Below are 21,556 nucleotides of genomic sequence, written 5' to 3'. Positions count from 1 at the left end.
TTGAAGTTAAGTTTGAAAAGATTGGAGAACAGTAATTGGATTATACAAAGTGAATTGTACATGTGGTCGAAAATGTTCCAGAGTAAAAACACATTCGGAAGCCAACCTTAGAATTCATTGCAATTGCAATTGCAGCAAGGGGAAAGCAAAACCATACAGAAAGAATGGGGTTGCTGAGATATACTCTATATTCAGTTGGAGGAGCTGTTCACCCACCATCACCATCATCCAGGCCATTAGCGCTGACGCCATCCAAGTTTTCTAACTGCAAGTTTAGAGGGTGGCACATTGCTTCCAGTCCTGTAAAAGCTCCTCGTTGCACTCTGGATAAATCAGTTGCGGGCCTGACCAATAATAGCAGCCAAGTTGCTGCACCTACATTAACAGGAATAGAAGATGAGTGGGAGGTGACGAAATTAGCAGCAGATATTGATCCAGAGAGCATAACAGAATGGGAGCTGGACTTCTGCTCTAGGCCCATTCTGGACATCCGAGGAAAGAAGATTTGGGAGCTTGTTGTCTGTGACAGCAAGAGGGCTCTGGAATTTACCAGATTTTATCCCAATAATGTCATCAATAGCATAACTCTCAAGGACGCCATCATGTCCATTGTTCAGACTCTGGGTGTGCCCAAGCCTGAGACAATTCGTTTCTTCAGGTGGGTACTCAGAGTGAACATATTCATAATTGGGTCTATGAATAAATTGATTCGGATTTATAATGATTTGGTTTATGAATTCAGTGGAAATGGGAGGATGCATGGTCATATCAGGCCAATCACCAAATCAGTTTTTTCAAATTTAAAAGTGATGCAATTAGAGTTCCTATCTCCCAAAATAAATAAATTGTAAATGATGCAACGGTAATGGCAGGTCACAGATGAAGACTATTGTATCAAAAGCTTGCAACGAGCTTGGCATAAGGCCAGTTCCAAGCAAAAGGGTACATGTTCTCCACTTCTGATCCTGTTTGTGTTCTACTTATTTCCTTTTTAATTATTACGACCTCTCAGACCAACAAGGTTCATTGGACTGCAATGGTGATTTGGTATATTGTTTGTGTTAAAGTTCTCTACTCTAAGATTTCTGTTACTGCTCTTCCTTGAGATATAGCAGTAGACGATAGTAGTGTTCAGGGAATTAAATGAGTTCTTCTAGATTATTATTTTTTGGTTAACTTTGTGTTCCTTTCACTCAATAGTTCAGGAAGATAATTTCAGAAGGGACTTTAACAATAATATATTAGTCATCTCTTTTCTCTTGTGTGTTAGATGACAAAGTATAACTATGTCCATCTTGATAAATCAATTTGCCACGATGAATATCTGATCAAGTTGTCTAGCTGTCCTTGACAAGCAAGCGGTGAAATCATGGCAACAGTTTCCAATTATACTCAATAATATAACAGGCATTAACATACAACTAGGATGATGCTTATCCAACACAAGTACATAATGGATGTGAAGATCTTAAATGAGGCTGCTGAAGCACATGTGCAAAAGAGTTGACCTCCATATCCTTGGGATGGGGGGAGTCATGAATATGTTTGTTCCTATTCTTTTTTGTGGCTGGGGTCAGTGAGGCCCTGTTTGAAGCAAGATGAGGACTGGAGCCTTATCTTGGTGCTTGAAAATGCCCCTGCTTGCTGAAGTGTGAAACTTGTCGAGTACGCTGCTGTTGGGTAGCAGAGGTGAGCACTAGAGTAGAACAAAGAGTCTTGAACTTACGGAGATTAATTAGATGACAATCGTGCTCTGGGTGGCAAGGAATTAAGAGAAGATGATGTGAGATTGTAGGCTTTACCATCTTTATGTAGTGGACAGGTCTTGTGGAAACCATCATTGACTGCTTGCATTGTACGGGTAAGGAGTGCCAAGAAGTAAATCATAACAATCGATGGGTGATATTGATACAAATCAACACTGTGGGTACTCACATACAAGAATAAGAAAACCCTAAGAAAATATGAATGCAAGTAGAAAGGAGATTGCCAATATGTATACACATGGTACACTCTTTATTGTATCATCTATTTATAGAGATACATAATTGGTGGGGAGTGATTATCTTTCATGAAGTCTCGTAGTTTTACAATTAAAATATACATATTTAGGTGAGTGATCAGGTGTGATCAAGTCCCCTATTCTTTATGTACAATACGATAGGAAAAACAGAGTGAAAAATGTAAATTTACAACTATAATACTTATTCTAACTTAGTGCACTGGGAACATAGGGGCTAAGTCTCATCAATTTTCGTCTGTTGAGAGAAAATCGTTTCCTTGTCCCTGATTTCTGTTGATGGTGTTCACAACTTAATAAAGGACTACATAGGTTGTAGGATATATGTGTTGGATGGAATGCCCCAATGGAATACTTAGGATGTGAGCCTCGCTGAAATGTGAGCTCTTGTAAACACTGATGTTTGGATGGAAGAAGAAATGTCCTGCTTGTTGATGAGCCATGCTTACCATGGGTGGTTGAAGGGCAGGTTCATGTGAAATATGCAATATCATGCTTGGAGTGGCACATTCTTGCTAAAGTTTGAAGCATGTGGGGAATGTTGTGTCAAATGGAGAGAATGAGCATCAGAGTAGAACAAATAGTTCTGAGTTTGTGGAGATTGACTTAATTAACCACCTGGTGCCCAAATTGATGGGAGGAGATGTGATTAGGTGTCTTTTACAATCCCTGTGAAGTTTGTTAATGTTGAAAATCCCATCATACCATTCCCTTTTGTCAAACGGGTAGGGCTTCCAAAAAGCATGTTAGAACAATCTTATGGTGTAATATCATAGTTAACTATATCAATGCAAGTTCCAATGGAAAAGTGACCTAACACCTATGTGTGATAGGTGTAAACCAACCTACTTCTTTTACTACTGTGATATGAAATGGTTGTTGATGTGAATCGTGATATGGTAGGGAGCTAAAGTTAACCAATTGTTGAGAAACTAGGTACTTTTGGTGGCTATTGTCCATGATGAGTAGTTTGCATTTTTTTGTGATTCAAGAAGTGCGAGTGAAGACAGTTTCTACTTGAGATCATTATAATGCCTAACCAAGATGACCAATGAAAGATCAGAGGATTCGGATTGTGGAACTAAATCTCTTTTGGATGTTGCCAAGGTACAAGCTCTTCTATCAAGGAGAGCCTTGACCTTATTGGTTTGCAAGGAACAACATTCATCATTGGAATGCTTGTTGAATTGTAGATTGGGAGGTATTCCACTGGGTTTGTGTGAGTTTGGTCACAAAAAGGGTTTTTGGGCAAAGAACCCAAGTGAAGGGGTTTAAAATATAAAGAAGAAATTAAAAGAAAATCAAAAGGAAAAATTAATTCCTAAATCTAAGTAGATAAAATCCCTAAGTTCTAGAGGGTTCCTAAGAGGCTTATGGAAGGCTATTTAAAGAGGCCTAAGGCTAGGCTAGAAGGCATCAAGTGAAGAGATCATTTGATCAAGAGGGGAGGTTGAAGATGTAGTCCTAAGAGTGCCCTAGTGTGAGGGCCGAGAGGGCTGCTAAAGGAGGCCTATCCTAGTGCAAGACATCTCAAGGAGAGAACTCAAGAAGCCGCAGAGAAGGAAGGGATGATCCTCAGCGAGTTTGTGGAGTTCTTGTGGGTTTTGACAGTCATAGAAGATCAGGGCTTATCACTGGTTTGAGGAGAGGCCACAGGACTAGTTTAGGCATAACTTGGGAGGCCAAAAGGCCAAGGAACTGCTACAGGTGAGAGCCGCAGCCCTTGTGATCTTGCTACCTGTGGGAAAGGGCCAAAAAGGTCAGATTAGACCTAGAAGAGGTCCACATGCCTCAAGTTAACTACTGGTTGCAGGAAGAGGGGCCGCAGCCCTGTAATGACTTCAATATGAGGTTATAGAGAGGCCGAGCTTTCTGTGGCATGGACAGATCTGTGGAGAAAGGGCCGCAGGTCCTGTGATTGTGGAGAAGAGGCCTAAAGCCAAAGAAATATATGGCCAAATGTCACCTTATCTATGTGAACAGTGAAACAATGAAAAGACATGTCCGGCTTAGTGACCCTTGATGCTTTCCCTGTTTTGGAGGCCGCAGACCTGTGTGTATGTGTGGAAGGGTTTGGGTCCATGTGGCATGGCTAGTAAGGTTGGTAGATTGCGAAAAGTGGAAAATGTCTTACAGAGATGGAGGACTGTCCTGACTCCTAAGCATTTGAACAGAGATCTGATGCACTAGCAAGGGTTCGTAACTTGGTTCCTATGCATGGAATCTCCTAAAGATGAGCTCCTTAAATCTGGCGTTGAAGGCAGCAATCAGCAGTAAAAAGGACAGAGGTTAGGGTTGGTAGTGCAAGGAAGAAAGTGTTTGATGAAGTCTGTTTAAGGGTTTGCACAGCAGATTTGTGTGTGCCCTAGATGCAGTCTTTTAGTGCGACAAAGGATGCTTAGAGCGCAGATCTGAAGAGCCCTAGATGAGGGCAGTTCTGTGGGTCCCAGATATGAGCAATTTGAGGGACAAATTGCAGTATAGAGGGCAGTGCTTTTGTGGCCCTAGATCAGTCAATAAAGACTCTATGTGGGCTGTGGTGTAGGTCTGTTTCTAAAGGAGTTGGACCAACAGTTTTGGTGGCAGCTTAGGAGCAGATTGGAGGACTGCAATGGTTATCACATTGTGTCCTAAGTGCAGTACTTATAAAGGAGTATAAGTCTGCTAGGAGTGGCAGAATTGCTGAAGCTCAGGGCTGGTCTTTGAAGTGACAAAAGAAGCAGCCAAGAGGGCTTAGTATTCAGACCTAGTTCACTGTGTAGAGATGGACTTCTACAGTGAGAGTGGGCAGCTTCCGTTCCCTTGAGTTGTCTTCATTGTAGCAGCAGAGGAAGGCAGAAGTGGGCAGCCTAGGGCTGCGGGGTAGCGCCCCCCCCCCGAACCCGCTCCCAAAGCGCGTTCCCTAGCTTTTTCGCAATTTTTTTCACAAAGATGTTCCAAATGCAATTTTTTTCAAAGAAACAAGAGTTTTTGAGTGGGGCAGCCTATGGCCCTAGTACTGATATGCAATTCATGGTAATGTTAAGAATTGTTAAATTCTTAAAATAAAAGTGACATTCTCCTTTATCTTTCATTTTCATCCTTTTACTTAAATTTTTAACAGTACCAGGAAATGACTCAAGATGTTTAAGAGTGGTTCCGACCTCATTGGATTTCATATGGAGAAAGTGGAATTTTATATCACTCAAAATCCAACAAACTTATCAGTTTTTCAAGATTTTAGATTGGGGGGATTGCAATGTTTCCATTGGATTTTGTCATGTACTAGGTAGGGTATGGAACTCATATTTAATCAAGAGCACCAAGCCCTCTATGTACCTTGATGTTAGTGACATTAGTTGTCGAACTTGTGAAAATTCCAAACTGGAATCCTATTGTAGCAACTAGAAATTATTCTCCTAATTGTTAATTTAATTTAACAATTTATTTACTGTTTGCTACAACAAATATTGAATAAATCACACTGCAATCTACACAAATAAAACACAGTTATTTTTGGACAAAAATCCCTGGAAAAACCCAACTTGGGAAAAACGGTGCAATAGCTAAGGGTTTTATTATTAAGCAACAGTGAAATAATCTGAGTACAATCCGAATGCTGAATATTGGCAATCCTGTAGAGAAATCTAGTGAGGAAATTTCTTCACCCCACAGGGAATCTGGGCTCTGACCTCAGCTCCAAGTGAGCCGTCCAAACTGGTTTTGTGCAGCTACTGCATCACCCTAGCGTAGTTCCTTCTGCACTCAGTCTGGAACAACCTCTCCTCAAGCCATCTAGTTTGCTGCTGTTTGGGAAAATGTCTCTCCTAGCCTCCGGAACATCTGTCCAGCTTCTGGCACTGAAACTCGTCTTTCCCCAGCAGAATTGAAACTGCCTCTAGAGGCTACTGCGCTGCCCCAACGTCTGCCTCTCTGTGGCTCTTCTTCTTCTCTGCAGATGCACTCATCGGATCTAGAAATCTTCCACCGGCTTCACTGTCTTTGCCCCTCTCTCATTACTTCGATCTTAGGCTCTCTCTTCGGCAACTCACTGATGCTACTCTGGAAATCGATCTGCCAAGAAATCGAACTTCTCAAGTGTCTTCTCCATCACCACAACGACCTCCTTTTATAATCCTCTATTGGAGCAACAATGACCAAGATTAAAACATAATTGAAGGCTAGGATTATCTTGGAGTTGATCCGTGTGAGTTTCTAGATGATTCATGCCTTGAATTAATTAATACTGATTAATTAACCATATTCCCTAAGTTTAGAATTAAGAAATATTTAAAAACTAGTTAATAATCTAATTGAGTCATTTCTAAGCAGAATTTCCAGAAACGATTTCTGGGTTTTTGATCCAGGTGGATATTGGTGGCCACCTGCCAAGTCCACCTGGACCCCCACCATTGTCTTTCTCAGCAATTTCAGTTTCCTTAATTGTAGCACAACTTACTATTTTTAGCAGTTTTTCGGGTCCTGAACTTCCGGAGCCGTTTTGAGGCCCTAAACGACGTTTTTTGGGGAATCCGGGGGCAACATGGGTCCATTCCAACAATGGTAGTACTCGGATAGATCTTTCTAACGAGCTATTGTATGCGTCAAACGGAGATCATATGCCAAAGTTACGACCCCGGGAAGTTGATGTACCAATTTACCCCAAACGGGGCCCACAGTTTGGCGTTTCATCTCCTAGGGTTAGGTTTTGGAATGTTAAGGGTTTTCCATTGTTTCTCAACAATAAATAGGCCTTCGAGCCTCATTGTAACACAGTTCAGAGGCATGTAGCCATCACATCTCTTCTCAGAGATAAGCTACCATCGCCCTAGCTGGTTTATTTCCATTTCTGGTTGTAAACATATTTCAGTATTTTCCATTAATGAAATGAAGTATTATTTCCGCTGCATCTTTGTGTATCTGGTTATCTCTGTAATTTGTTGCGTTCCTGTTTAAATCCGGATCAGTGGTATCAGAGCGGTCTGCTTTTTCTCTGTTTTTCTTTGCATGTCCCCAACAAGGTCGGGATATAAGGAGTTAGGGCTTGAACTGGTTGAACCTTTGCAAGACCAGCCTCGCAAATCCCGACGGCCTCCCATGGCGGACGAGAAGAAAGACGAGGGGGCAGGAGATCCCATCAAAATCTTGCTCGAAGAAGCCCTCGAGCGACAACGGAACGCGATGATGGACAGCTTTGCCCAGATCCTTCAGCGGCTACCCAGAAGCGACGCATCGGCTTCTAGCAGCTACTCTGGAAACGCCACACCCTTTAAGGTACAAGTTAATTTTGAAATCCCCATATTCGAGGGTCAGATAGACGCAAATGCCGTAGATAAATGGTTAAATCTGCTAGAGGGTTATTTTTCTGTTCATGAATTTTCGAGTCGGGAAAAGATTGTTTTTGCTCTCCTTAAAGCAGCCCCCCATGTCAAGGACTGGTGGGAAACCTACTGCGAGCAGAAGGATGAAAGTACTGGCTCACTATTTTCAGCCGCACCCACCTGGGATTCGTTCCGGGATGCCGTCAAGGAGCAGTACTACCCTGTTGGAAGCTATGAGGATGAATACATAAAGTGGACCACGCTGCGGCAGGGAAGGGACCAAGACGTGCCGGAGTTCACCAATCTTTTCCATACCCTTCGCACAAAGTTGGGTATCAAGGATTCAGAGCAACATTTGATACTCAAATACCGTGGCTGCCTGCACAAGTACATCCAGGAAGAAATACAATTCCTAAACATCCCCTCGCTCGGTGCAGCATACCGATATGCCGTCAAGGTCGAGCAGAAGTTTAAACAAAAGAAGCGAGACTTTGGGTCTGCGAATCCAAAGCAGGGGAAAGGTGCCCCGAAACCACAGAACAAAGGACAAAGCCAAGGCGGGACAGCCCAAGACAACCAGCCGAAGCTGCAAGCAAAGAACAGCGCCGCGAAGCCGAGAAAGGACACTGGAAAATGGTGCGAGTTCCATAAGAGCTCCACTCACAACACAAGTGAGTGTCGGGCCAAGCAGTCATTGGTGGCTGAGCTAAAGGTTTCAGAATCAGATGCATGTTCCGACTCTGAGTCAGAACCCGATAAGGGGTATGAAAAAGGGAAGCAGATCATTGATGCGGATCCCAGCGCCACTGTTGCTACCGCAAAGATCCAGAAAAATGAACCCGAAGATCCAGAGGAGGAGGAGCGTCTCTTCCACTCTCAGATGTGGGTAAAGGGCTCCCCGATACAGTTCATTGTTGATAGCGGGAGTCAAAAGAACCTCATTTTGGCAGAGGTCGTGAAGCGGTTGGGCTTACCGACCACAGCACATCCACAACCATACACCATTGGGTGGCTTCACCAAGGACGAGATCTTCGCGTGAGCCAGCAGTGTCGCCTTCCATACAACATCAAGCCCTTCACGGATGAGGTATTGTGTGACATTGCTCCCCTTGAAGTTTGTGATGTATTACTAGGACAACCATACTTGTGGAAGCGACATGCTGTGTATGAATCAAGGCCCCGTGCTGTTATTATTACATTGGGAAATAAGTTGTTCAGGATACCAGAGGTAGCACCACATGCCGCCATCTCTTTGATTACTGCAAAACAATGCAGTAAGATCATTTCCAAAACCAGGAAATTTGTTTTCCTTATGATACGCCCTCAAGGAAAAAAGAAGACAGTGGTCGCGGCCTCCCGACGGGGTCCCTCTGCACGACAACTACAGATGGACAAGATTGTGGAGTACGAGGACATCTTCACCTCTCCGGCAGGGGTTCCTCTGCACTGTCAAGTCAAGCACTCCATCGATCTGACCCCAGGTGCGCCGCTACCCAATGGACCAATTTATCGGCGCTCCGTTCTGGAGAACAATGAAATCAAGAGGCAGATTCAGGAGCTCCTGCAGATTCAGGAGCTCCTGCAGAAAGGTCACATCCGTCCGAGTTCATCGCCCTGTGGGAGCCCGATCGTGTTGGTACAGAAGAAGGATGGGACGTGGAGACTCTGTATTGACTATCGGGCGCTGAACAAGATCACTGTCCGTAATAGGTACCCGATCCCGCGGATTGATGACCTCCTAGACCAGTTAAAGGGGGCGAAATATTTCAGCAAGATCGATCTGAAGTCAGGATATCACCAGGTACCAATCGAACCCTCTGATGTGTGGAAGACTGCCTTCAAATCCAAGGAGGGCCTCTTCGAATGGTTGGTCATGCCTTTCGGATTGACGAATGCTCCTGCAACCTTTATGAGGCTAATGGATGACATCTTGCGGCCATTCACCAACTCCTTTGTAGTAGTATACTTGGATGACATTCTGATCTTCAGCCAGAGATGGGAAGAGCACCTCCACCACATCCGACAGGTTCTCCAAACACTGCGGCAACACAAGCTATGTGCCAATTTGGAGAAATGCACTTTTGGCATGACCCAGGTTCAGTATCTGGGATACATCATTGATGAACAGGGGGTGCATGTCGATCCAGCCAAGATCCAAGTCATTCGGGATTGGCCCTCTCCAACCACTCTAACAGAGCTCCGCAACTTTCTAGGTCTTGCCAACTTCTACCGCAGGTTTGTGTTGGGGTTTTCTCATATTTCTTGGCCCTTGAGTCGGGTCACCAAGGGAGGGGCGAAAGCAAAATTATTTTGGTCTGAATCTCAACAGAAGGCATTCATGGAGTTGAAGGATCGCCTCTGCACGGCACCAGTGCTCGCGTTACCAGATTTACAACAACCATTTGAGGTCGAGACAGATGCCTCTGACTATGCTATTGGGGCAGTCCTTACTCAACATGGACATCCAGTGGCATATCACAGTGAAACACTTTCAGACACAGTCCGGAAGTACCCCACTTATGATAAAGAGATGTATTCCATTGTACAGGCCTGCCGACAATGGAAGCATTACATTTTGGGGAAGGAAACGGTCATCCACACAGACCACCGACCCCTGCAGTTCATACAGACCCAAGGGAAATTGCAGAATGATCGCCATCAGAAGTGGTCTACATACCTGCAACAGTTCCACTTGAATATCAAGTATAAGAAGGGCAGCACCAATAATGTTGCAGATTGCCTCAGTCGACCACCGATCATGGCGTTAACTACCGTGCTCAACTCTTGTGGGCACGAGACTTCTGATTGGCCACTTCTCTACAAAAGCGACCCAGAATTCGGCCACACATACCAGACACTCTTGGAGGGTCGGCGTGTTGCAGATTTTCACCTCCAGGATGCCCTATTATGCCACCTCGGTCACCTTTGTGTTCCTTCAAGCGAGCGTGCCAAGATGATTTGGGAAGCACACTACAGTCGGGCTGCTGGGCATTTCGGGGTTGAGAAAACGGTGGCAGTACTGCAAAATTATTTCTATTGGCCGAATCTTCGACAGGATGTTGGGAAGTACATCAGATCATGTACTGCCTGTGCCATTGCCAAACCGACCATTAAGAAGCAAGGCCTCTATACCCCGTTGCCTACCCCTAGTCGACCTTGGGAATCCATCTCCATGGATTACATGTCAGGCCTTCCTTCCACTAAGCATGGAAATGACTGTGTTTTTGTGGTCGTCGACAGGTTCTCGAAGATGGCCATTATGGTGGCCTGCAAGAAGAATATCACAGCAGAAGCCACTGCTAAACTCTTCTTTGAACGAGTGTGGATGCACTTTGGGATCCCACAGTCTATCATCTCAGATCGGGACAGTCGGTTTCTCAGCACATTTTGGTCAAGTCTCTGGTCAATGCTGGACACCAAACTCACGAAGTCCACAGCCTTCCATCTTCAAACTGATGGCCAGACAGAGGTTGTCAATAGGATGATTGTGCACATTCTACGCATGTATAACTCAAAGCATCCACGCACATGGGACGAGAGCCTCCCCTACGTTCAACACAGCTACAACCGAGCCCTTCACAGCTCCACTGGCCATAGCCCTTTTCAGGTGGGTTTGGGATTCCAGCCACTATGCCCCATTGATGTGGCCGTGCCACTTGCATCTACTCACATGAATTCAGCTCATGTCCAGTCCGAAACAGATAAGGCCACCAGCTTCATTGAGCGCATCCAACATATTCGCCAGCAGGTCCATGACATTCTTGAGAAATCAAATGCCAAGTACAAGCAGCGACATGATCAACATCGGGTGCCACACAAGTTTCAGGTGGGCGACAAAGTCTGGTTGCATTTGCAAAAGGAACGCCTTACTGGAGCCTATCGGAAATTGAGACCACTCCGATATGGTCCTTACACCATTACTAAGGCTATGGGAGACAATGCATTTGAGCTCAGCATTCCCCCATTCCTTGGCCTGCACCCAGTGTTCAATGTGGACCGCCTTCGGCCATACTTCCCACCATTGCTAGACACATCCGACATTGCAGAACAGCTCAAACCCACAGAATTAAATCCAGATTGCATGGAACAAGCTGCAACTGATCGGATCATGGACACACAGATCAAGAACACTCGCCAACAGAATATCCAACTGTATCAAGTTGTCAAAGCAGGCCAACTCCTTCAGCAGGGCAAGTGGCTCACCAGGGAACAGGTTCAGCAAAAGTTTCCTCATCTCATGGAGGAGCTCAACGCAATGGGGACCATTGCTTCCTAAGGGGAGATGAATGATCCAGGTGGATATTGGTGGCCACCTGCCAAGTCCACCTGGACCGATGTTGTCCGTTCCAACAATGGTAGTTGTCGGATAGATCTTTCTAACGAGCTATTGTATGCGTCAAACGGAGATCATATGCCAAAGTTACGACCCCGGAAAGTTGATGTACCAATTTACCCCAAACGGGGCCCACAGTTTGGCGTTTCATCTCCTAGGGTTAGGTTTTGGAATGTTAAGGGTTTTCCATTGTTTCTCAACAATAAATAGGCCTTCGAGCCTCATTGTAACACAGTTCAGAGGCATGTAGCCATCACATCTCTTCTCAGAGATAAGCTACCATCGCCCTAGCTGGTTTATTTCCATTTCTGGTTGTAAACATATTTCAGTATTTTTCATTAATGAAATGAAGTATTATTTCCGCTGCATCTTTGTGTATCTGGTTATCTCTGTAATTTGTTGCGTTCCTGTTTAAATCCGGATCAGTTTTGTAGATCTCATGCATTCTAGCCAATGTTTTAAAACTCTGACTCTAACTCGAAAACGACCGAGGGTCGACTCCGACTCCGACTTCGACTCGGTATCGACTTGGCCGGTTTGATTTCAATGACTCGGTCGTTGTAAAAAATATATTAAATATTTATTTTTGTTTTATAAAAAAAACATAATTTTAAAGATTTTCATTCATGTTTCCAAACACAAAGCTTTAGAATATAGATAGAAGACAACATATGATGAAAGTAGGCTCATGAATATATCCATTATATCAAAATGGCACCCAGTGCACTGTCCAATACATACATGATGATGATATAGAGATCAAAACAAAAACACATAACCAAGGAGGCTAGAAATGGCCTCTACAACAAAAGTAAACTGTGAAACATCACTAGTCACCACTGACCAGTACTGCTGGCTACTGTTAGAGGAGCCAACATCATCTGGCTCAACCTTTGAATCAAAGTCAGACAGGGAAACCCATGGCTCCTCCTTATCATCATCTCCAACTGCAACTGTAGTAGTGGTAGCACTAGTAGGCTGTGCAACAGCTGCACGCTGAGATAGATGAGATTTGCGCTTCTGTCGTGGCTGAGTAGAGGAAGCACTTGCAATTGGAGGACTTGAGGCTGGGCTTGAGGCTGGTACAAGTGGATCTGCATTCAACTGAACATTTTGTTCAAGTGATGCCACTGCTTGTAAATCCAAATCAAGATCCTCATCAAAATCAAACTCTGCTGGATGACTCTCCACTACCCAATATGATGTTGGATCAATATCTTCCAACACAATGGGATCTGAATCAGGGCTTTTGTTCAGCAATTGGTTGCGTCTGAACCGGAGGTTGTATTGGACATAGACTAGATCATTTAACCGTTTTTGATCCAAACGGTTTCTCTTCTTTGTGTGAATGCTCTCAAAGACAGATCAGTTGCACTCACACTCAGTAGCACTGCAAGTTTGACTCAAAATACGAATTGCAAACTTCTGCAATTGAGGACAATGGCTACCAAAAGCCTCCCACCATTGTGCTACAAAAAACATAGTAGGTAATGAATTAGCTTAAGTTTCGACTTTCAACAAATTATATCCAACTTTCAATTTATAAACAATTTAACAAAATAAGTATTAAGAATATGAAAATTGAAATTTTTGTTTACCTGGCTCATTTGCTTCCCTTGCAATCTTTGCTAGGTTATTTCCAAAGGTACTTGTGGCTTTGCTGAAGGTTGTGATCTGTCAGTGTATCTCCAGTTGATCACACTGCAATGGGATCATGTGATCAATGCAGTGAATCAATCCATCTCTAACCTCCACACTCAAAGCTCTTGCTGCCAGAACTTTATAATGATACCGTGGGTTCAAAAAATACCGAGTTGCATGTATAGGGCAATGTAGTTGATTGTTCCATCTTTTATCAATGATTGCCCAAATGGGCCCATACTTAGCCACTTTATCCTTGTATGCCCTCTTTATTTGCTCCTTTGCTTGATCCATAACCTCATAAATGAAGCCCATAGCCAATCTTTCCCCATCCACCAACTGCAACACCTTAACCAGTGGCTCAACAACCTTCACAATCTTTGCTGCCTTTCTCCAAAATATTTCTTCATTAACTTTCTTTTTCAATTCTTTGCCTTCCTGTTTGAGAGACCACTGACTTTGATTCCATTCATCACTGGAAAACATCTTTTGCAAGTTTCTATGTTGTGAAAGCATAGATTGCAATGTCAAAAAATGAGTTGCAAATCTAGTGATGGCAGGCCTAATAATATCCCTGCCCCCTGTGTGTCTCCTCATTAGGCTCAAAATCCATGAATGATTGTAGATAAATTTTGTTATGTTTTTGGCATGATCTACAATGTTTTTGACCCAATCTAATTTGCCAATATCCTCAAGGATGAGATGCAATGTGCAGCACACGGGTTCCAAAAGATGGTTTTATGTTTTTCCTCTAACAATTTACTAGCAAAAACATAGTTAAAGGCATTATCTGTGATGACTTGAACAACATTAGCCGCCCCCACCTCCTCAACGACCTCATCCAATAGCTGAAACAACAATTGTCCATCTTTCACCCTATCAGATGCATCAACTGATTTTAGAAACATGGTTCCCTGTGGGCAGAAGATAAGAAAGTTTATGATAGTATGGTTCCCTTGATTAGTCCATCCATCTGACATGATGGTACATCCTGTTTTTGCCCATGAGTTTTTGAAATCTTTCAAATACTCATTAATGGACGAAATTTCTTTCTGCAAACGACACCCCCTTAACTCATGCATAGTAGGGCCTTTGAAGTCTTTTCCAGCAACAAATATGGCATCAAACATAGGCTCATAATATGGTGAACGAGAAGCATTGAAGGGGATAGCATCATACCACCATCTAGATATGTAATCACAAGCAGTCTCCCTCAATTCTTTCTTCCAATGGTCATATAAAGTGGGCTGCAAAGTTCTACTAGCTTTAGGACCATGTGCATCTGATGGAGAGGAGGGTGTGACAGTGAAATAACTTTTGATATTCATATCACCCTTCTTTTTCATTTTACCCTTACCCTTTTCTTGAATAGACTCCAAAGAGGGAGGAACATAGTGGAAGGGGTTGGATGCATCAGTACAAGGGATAGAAGAAGAACCCTCAAAATCAAAATGGGGGTTGGTAGCCATCATTTTTTGTATACTCCTCTTCCTCCCAATTTCAGCCTCTATTTCTTTTTGCCTAGCTTTTTCTTCTTGAAACTTCTCAAAGCTATTTAACAACTCCTTCCTAATCTCCCCAATTTGTGGTGATTCACATGGAGTAATTTGGCCTCTAATCCCTGCCAAGTGTTGTTTCAACCTATTAATGCCCCCAAGACCCTCCTTAATTTTTCTATGGCAAAATTTGCAATGCATTTGATTATCAACCATTTCAGCATATGCCCAAGCAACATCTTTCACTCTAGGAGCCATTTTTTGACTTGGAAATGAAAAGAAAATTCTGAAAATGAAAACAAAAAAAATAACATTGCTTCAATGTTCATTTATTTCACAAAAAACACTTTTTTCAATTTCCAGATTTGCACAAAAAAATAAATAAGCAAAAACAAATTTTTAGAAGTGAAAGAAAATACCTCTAGGCACAAACTGCCTCCTCAAAGTTGCTCCAACAAACCAACTCCTCAATGTTGCTCCAATGGCTGCCCAAAAAGCTCCTCACTCCTGCTCCAATGCTTGCCCAAGACTTCTCACTGCTGCTCCAAAAACAAACTCCACAACTCTTCACAAAATCCTCACAAATTCTCACTCAAATGCAATGAGATAGCTGTGAGGAAATGAGAGGGGTTGGGTAGCTTTTATAGGGTTTGGGAGAGGGAAATGGACCCCAAAGAACCCAAAGGCAGAAAAGAATGGGCTTTGGGGTCCCCAAAACAACATAGAAAAAAATCACTTTTCGGCCACGCCCATCGAGCTGGTCGAGTTAGCTTGGGCTCAACCGAGCTGGCCGGGTCGTTACAGAGCCGACCCGGCCAGGGTTTGGCTCGGTTTTTTCGGAGTTAGCTCGGCCGATTCTTAAAACACTGATTCTTGCCTCTCCACAAAATTTCAAGGCTAGAACAAATCTGATGCTACAAAAAATAACACTCCCTCTTAGCAAGGAATGTGTTCTAGTGCTAAAATAACACTCCCTCTTAGCAAGGAATGTGTTCTAGTGCTACTGCACACCTTGAAGCAACACCCTATCCCTACATCATCTCCTGTCACGCTGCTGATGTCTAGCCATGCTGCCCACCAACCACTGCGCCAATATGATATATGCTGCATCTGTGCTGTTGCTAACACTGCCATACTGCTGTCAACACTGCATCTGCATTGCAACTGCCTCTCATCTGTTGTTGTTGCAACTGCAACATCTGCAACTGAAAAGCATCCAAAATATTGAATCAACTAAGATTAGTATAATGCATCTGTCACCTGAGTCTCGGACAGCTGCTAGTATTTGCACTATCACTGAGGAATCTATGTTGATGCTGACTCTGCATCTGCACTGTGCCATCTGCATGGCTGCCAACTCTCCACTGCGCTATCTAGTATCTGACCGCTACTAGTCTCTGCAACTGTCACTCTGGCATCTGACTGCATCAATTGTCACTGATCCATCCTGCTACTAAATATTATGGGCCCCTGTAGCCAGGTAATAATCCATGGGGTGGACTCCTCAAGGATCCTGCCCATCTTTAGCGCTCTGGGGGGCTACAACACCAAGTCACCCCACCTCACTCCTGGAGGTATATTGACGAACATAGCGAATTCTTCCTTCAACTTGGTGGAAAGCCTATTGATATCTGCTGAAGTTGCTTGCTGGTCCTTGTTGATTTTTGGTACCATCGGATGTGCTCTAAGTCTCAAATTTTGCAGGGAGGCTTAGACACATGTATTCCACAATTCCCAGAAATCGTTTTGGGAAATTCCACCCAGAGACAGTTTTGGTAAAATAATTAATTATTTTTAATGGGTCCCTAAGTCTAAACTTAGGAAATTAAAATAATTAATGGGTATTAATCTAAACTATGGATGTAACTTCTAGAAGAAGACGAAGATCGAGTCCAAATGATCTGAGCCATTGATTAGAATCTAATCTGGGCCATTGGTTCTCAATTGGAGGACTATAAGAAGGACTTTGATGGGCATTTAGAAAACACACCACAGGCAGATACTTAGTTACTCGAGTAAGTTCGATTTTCTCACTGGTCGAAGTTCGGCAAAAGAAAATCGAATTAGAGGGAGAGTTGCAGGTAAGAAGCAGAGAGAGAAAGGGTATCATCATCAATGTGAAGGTCAGGAGTAGAAGACGCAGAGAAGAAAGAGGACAACGCAGAGGTTGTGACGCAGAGGACAGTGTAGAGGTAGTGTGACATTGGGATAGCGTAGTTCTCATGTAGGGGATGACACAGTGAGACGTAGAGGGGGCAACAGGTCCTCTCTTGGATTAGAAACTCGTCGAGAAGTGTCTGTAAAAATTCTCATAGAGAATCCTCTTCTATTCTGCTGGTTGTATCTTGTACATGAGATTTTTGCTGAAGAATAATAAAGAAACCCTCATCTGCTGCACCGGTTTTCCCGCATTGGGTTTTTCTAGGGACATTTGTCCAAAAATAACTGTGTCATTGTGTTGTATCTTTTTCTTGTTCAGTTTCTTGTTTCAGCATATTAATTTTAAATAGTGAATGCTGCAATTGTATTTACTTTGATATTTATCGTAGAACACAGTAAATAACTTGTATGGTTTAACAAGTAGGAGAAGTAATATCAGTTGCTGCAATAGGGATTCCGGGTTTAGGAATTTTCACATTGCTTCTCCTCCTTGTCCTTCTTCTTGAAAGGACACTGGGTAATATAGTGACCAAGCTCACCACACCTGAAGCACTTGACCTTTGAGAGGTCCTTCTTCTTCTTCCTCTGCTCTCCCTGTCCATGACTGGGACCCTTCGATTCGAGGGCCACATTCTCCTCCTCCTTCACTGTCTTCGATCCACTTTGCTGCGACTGATGGATCTCTTTAGAAGAGCTTGCCTCAATTCCTGTCCCACAATGGCAAGGTATCTCTGCCCAAGATACTTTGGACAAATACATGCCATTCCTTTGGGACACTATTGAGTGTCAATCGCACTAGCTCCGTGGGTTGAGGCGCTGCCCCAACAGTTGCAAGCTAGTCTCGGATCTCCTGAATCTTGGTGAGGAAGGGATCTATGCCTTGCCCCTTCTGCATCCTGACACACCTCAGTTCTCCTCTAGGTACATCTTCCGCTGCTCTGAAGTACCCTGGTACAACGTAGAGGGAGCATCCCACATCTCTTTGGTAGTATCTTTGCCAGCTATGTGTGAAACAACATGATCCCAGACACCATCTAGGATAAAAAATTTTGCCTGTGCCATCTCCTTTCTATACTCCTTCAGCCGATCTCCGTCTTGGGGAACTGCTACCACAACATCGATATAAATTTTCAGACCAAACTCATCTAAAAGGAAGGACATCCTTGCCTTCCAGATGACATGGTTGGAAGCCCCATCCAACCTGTCCTGATCACGAAGCCCAGCAGTGGCCATCTCAACACAATGTTGAAAGTATCCTCTTTCCTTCTGCTCAGCTGGTGCTTAGCTATTCGCACTCCCTTCTGGAGTGAGAAAATCTAGTCACAACGACTGCTGATTTGCAAGCATAAATCGAACTTCTTGAGACTAGAACTTCCCTGAGGAAAATTTCCCCTCGGTGTGTTTTTCTTCCTTACACTAGACGTTGGCTCTGCTCTAGCGAATTGTTGCAAAAACCATTGCTTCCAGCTAGAGATCTTCTCAACAAAAAATCTGAGCTGCTCCCTCTACATTTGGAATCACTCGATCTGGAAAGATCGATTTTTTCTGCCCCACTCAGAAAAATCGAACTTGCTCAAGCAACTCGGCCTCCTGGAAGAATGACTACGCTGCCCTTGGGAATTTCAGCCTGTTGGCCACAATGAGCAACGAAATTCCTTCTCTCTTCGCCTCTGAGCTCTCCGGCTGATCAACTGTGTTTTAATACCATGTGAAAATTCCAAACTAGAATCCTATTGCAGCAACTAGAAATTATTCTCCTAATTGTTAATTTAATTTAACAATTTATTTACTGTTTGCTACAACAAATACTGAATAAATCACACTGCAATCTACACAAATAAAACTGCGGAAGAATAAACGCTGGAAGAAATGCTAGCACACATAAAAATAACACAGTTGTTTTTGGACAAAAGTCCCTGGAAAAACCCAAGTCGGGAAAACCGGTGCAGCAGCTGAGGGTTTGATAATTAAGTAGTAGTGAAATAATCTGAGTACAATCTAGATGCCGAATACTGGCAATCTTGTAGAGAAAATATTGGAAAAAATCTAGTGAGGAAATTTCCTCACCCCATGGGCAAATCCGGGCTCTGACCTCAGCTCCAAGTGAGCCATCAAAACTGGCTCTGCGTAGCTACTGTGTCACCCTAGTGCAGTTCCTTCTGCACTCAATATGGAATAGCCTCTCCTTAAGTCGTCTAGTCTGCTGCTGTTTGGGAAAATGTCTCTCCTGGCCTCCAGAACCTCTGTCCAACTTCTGGCACTGAAACTTGTCTTTCCCCAGTAGAATCGAAACTGCCTCTAGAGGCCACTACTCTGCTCCAGTGTCAGCCTCTTTGCAAATACACTCATCGGATTTGGAAATCTTCCTCCGGATTCACTGTCTCTGCCCCTCTCTCACTGCTTTGATCTCAGGATCTCTCTTCGGCAACTGATTGCTGCTACTCTGGAAATCGATATGCCAAGAAATTGAACTGCTCAAGTGTATTCTCCATCACCACATCGACCTCCTCTTATAATCCTCTATTGGAGCACCAACAACCAAGATTAAAACATAATCGATGGCTAGGATCATCTTGGAGTCGATTTGTGTGAGTTTCTAGATGATATACGTCTTGCTTTAATTAATATTGATTAATTAACCATATTCCCTAAGTTTATACTTGGGAAATATTTAAAAACTGGTTAATAATCTAATTGAGTCATTTCTAGGCGGAATTTCCAGAAACGATTTCTGGTTTTTGGAGATCTCATGCATTCTAGCCTCTCCACAATTTCAAGGCTAGAACATATATGATGCTACAAAAACTAACACTCCCTCTTAGCGAGGAATGTGTAATAGTGCTACTGCACACCCTCTCCCTGCATCATCTCTTGTCACATTGCTCATGTCTGGCCATGCTGCCCACCAACCACTACGCAACTCTGATATATGCTGCATTTGTGCTACTACTGACACTGCCATATTGTTGTCAACATTGCATCTGCACTGGAAATCCCTCTCATCTATTGTTGCTGCAACTGCAACATCGGCAACTGAAGAGCATCCAAAATAATGAATCAATTGTGATCAGTATAATGCATCTGTCACCCGAGTCTCTGACTACTGCTAGTGTCTGCATTGTCACTGAGGAATCTGCGTCGCTGCTAACTCTACACTGTGCCAACTGCACTGCGCTCTCCAGTATCTTACTGCTACTAGTCTCTACAACTGTAGCTCTGGCATTTGACTGCATCAATTGTCATTGATCCATCCTGCTACTGAATACTATGGGCCCCCATAGCCAGGTAATGATCCATGAGGTGGACTCCTCAAGGATCTTGCCCATCTATAGCGCTCTGGGGTTACAACACCAAGTCACCCCACCTCACTCCTGGAGGCATATCGGCGAACATAGCGAAGTCTTCCTATAGCTTGGAGGAAAGCCTATGGATCTCTGCTGAAGTTGCCTGCTGGTCTTGCTTCTCCTCCTTGTCCTTCTTCCTAAGAGGACACTGGGTACGGTAGTGACCAAGCTCACCACACTTGAAGCACTTGACCTTTGACAGGTCCTTCTTCTTCTTCCTTTACTCCCCTTGTCCCTGATTGGGACCCTTCGATGTGAGGGCCACATTCTCCTCCTCCTTCACTGTCTTTGATCCACTAGTGTTGCCACTGATGGAGCTCTTTAGAAGAGCTCGCCTCAATTCCTCCTGCTGAAAATTGGCCCACATCCTATCCCAACTTGGCAAGGTATCTCTACACAATACTTTGGATGAATACCTGCCATTCCTCTAAGAGACTGTTGAGTGCCAATCACACTAGCTCCGTGGGTTGAGGCGCTGCCCCAACAGCTGCAAGCTGGTCCTAGATCTCCTGATTCCTGGTGAGGAAGGGGTCTATGCCTTCCCCCTTCTGCATCCTAACAAACCTCAACTTCTCCTCTAGCTACATCTTCCGTTGCTCGGAAGTACCCTGGTACAATGTAGAGAGAGCATCCCACATCTCTTTGGTAGTACCTTTGCCAGATATGTGTGAAACAACATGATCTCGGACACCATCTAGAATCAAACGTTTCACCCATGCCAACTCCTTTTTGTACTCCTTCAACTGATCTGCATCCTAGGGAACTGCTACCATTGTATCGATATACATTTTCAGACCAAACTCATCTAGAAGGAAGGACATCCTTTCCTTCCAGATGACATGGTTGGAAACCCCATCTAACCTGTCCTGATCACGAAGCCCAGCAGTGGCCATCTCAACTACTGCTTAGCTATTCACACTCGATTATGGAGTGAGAAAATATGCTCACAACGATTGTTGATCTGCAAGGAAAAATAGAACTTCTTGAGACTAGAAGTTCCCTGAGGAAAATTTTCCCTCTGTGTGTGTTTTTCTTCCTTCCACTAGATGTTGGCTCTGCTCTAGCAACTTGCTGCAAAAACCACTGCGTCTAGCTAGAGATTTGCTCAACGAAAATTTTGAGCTGCTCCCTTGGCCTCTAGAATTACTCAATATGGAAAGATCGAATTTTTCTCCCCCTCGCTCAGAAAAATCGAATCTCCTCAAGCAACTCGGCCTCTTGGCAGAATGACTGCGCTGCCCTTGGGGATTTCAGTCTGCTTC

General features: G+C 43.7%; 1 protein-coding gene across 1 annotated transcript in view; it reads left to right on the top strand.

The window, feature by feature from the left end:
• Positions 1-21,556, top strand: part of ATAB2 (RNA binding protein) — a 248,859-nt gene continuing 227,303 nt past the window's right edge. The window contains exons 1-2 of the mRNA XM_089440581.1: positions 1-658; positions 873-942. Coding sequence (XP_089296707.1) covers positions 165-658; positions 873-942 — 564 coding nt within the window. The 5' untranslated portion in view covers positions 1-164. The remainder of the gene's footprint in view (positions 659-872; positions 943-21,556) is intronic.

Source organism: Pinus tabuliformis, chromosome 9 (assembly GCF_031772625.1).
Source record: "Pinus tabuliformis cultivar Carrire ecotype Pingquan chromosome 9, CPIR1, whole genome shotgun sequence".
NCBI lineage: Eukaryota > Viridiplantae > Streptophyta > Pinopsida > Pinales > Pinaceae > Pinus > Pinus tabuliformis.
This window is presented reverse-complemented; position numbering and strand designations above follow the sequence as displayed.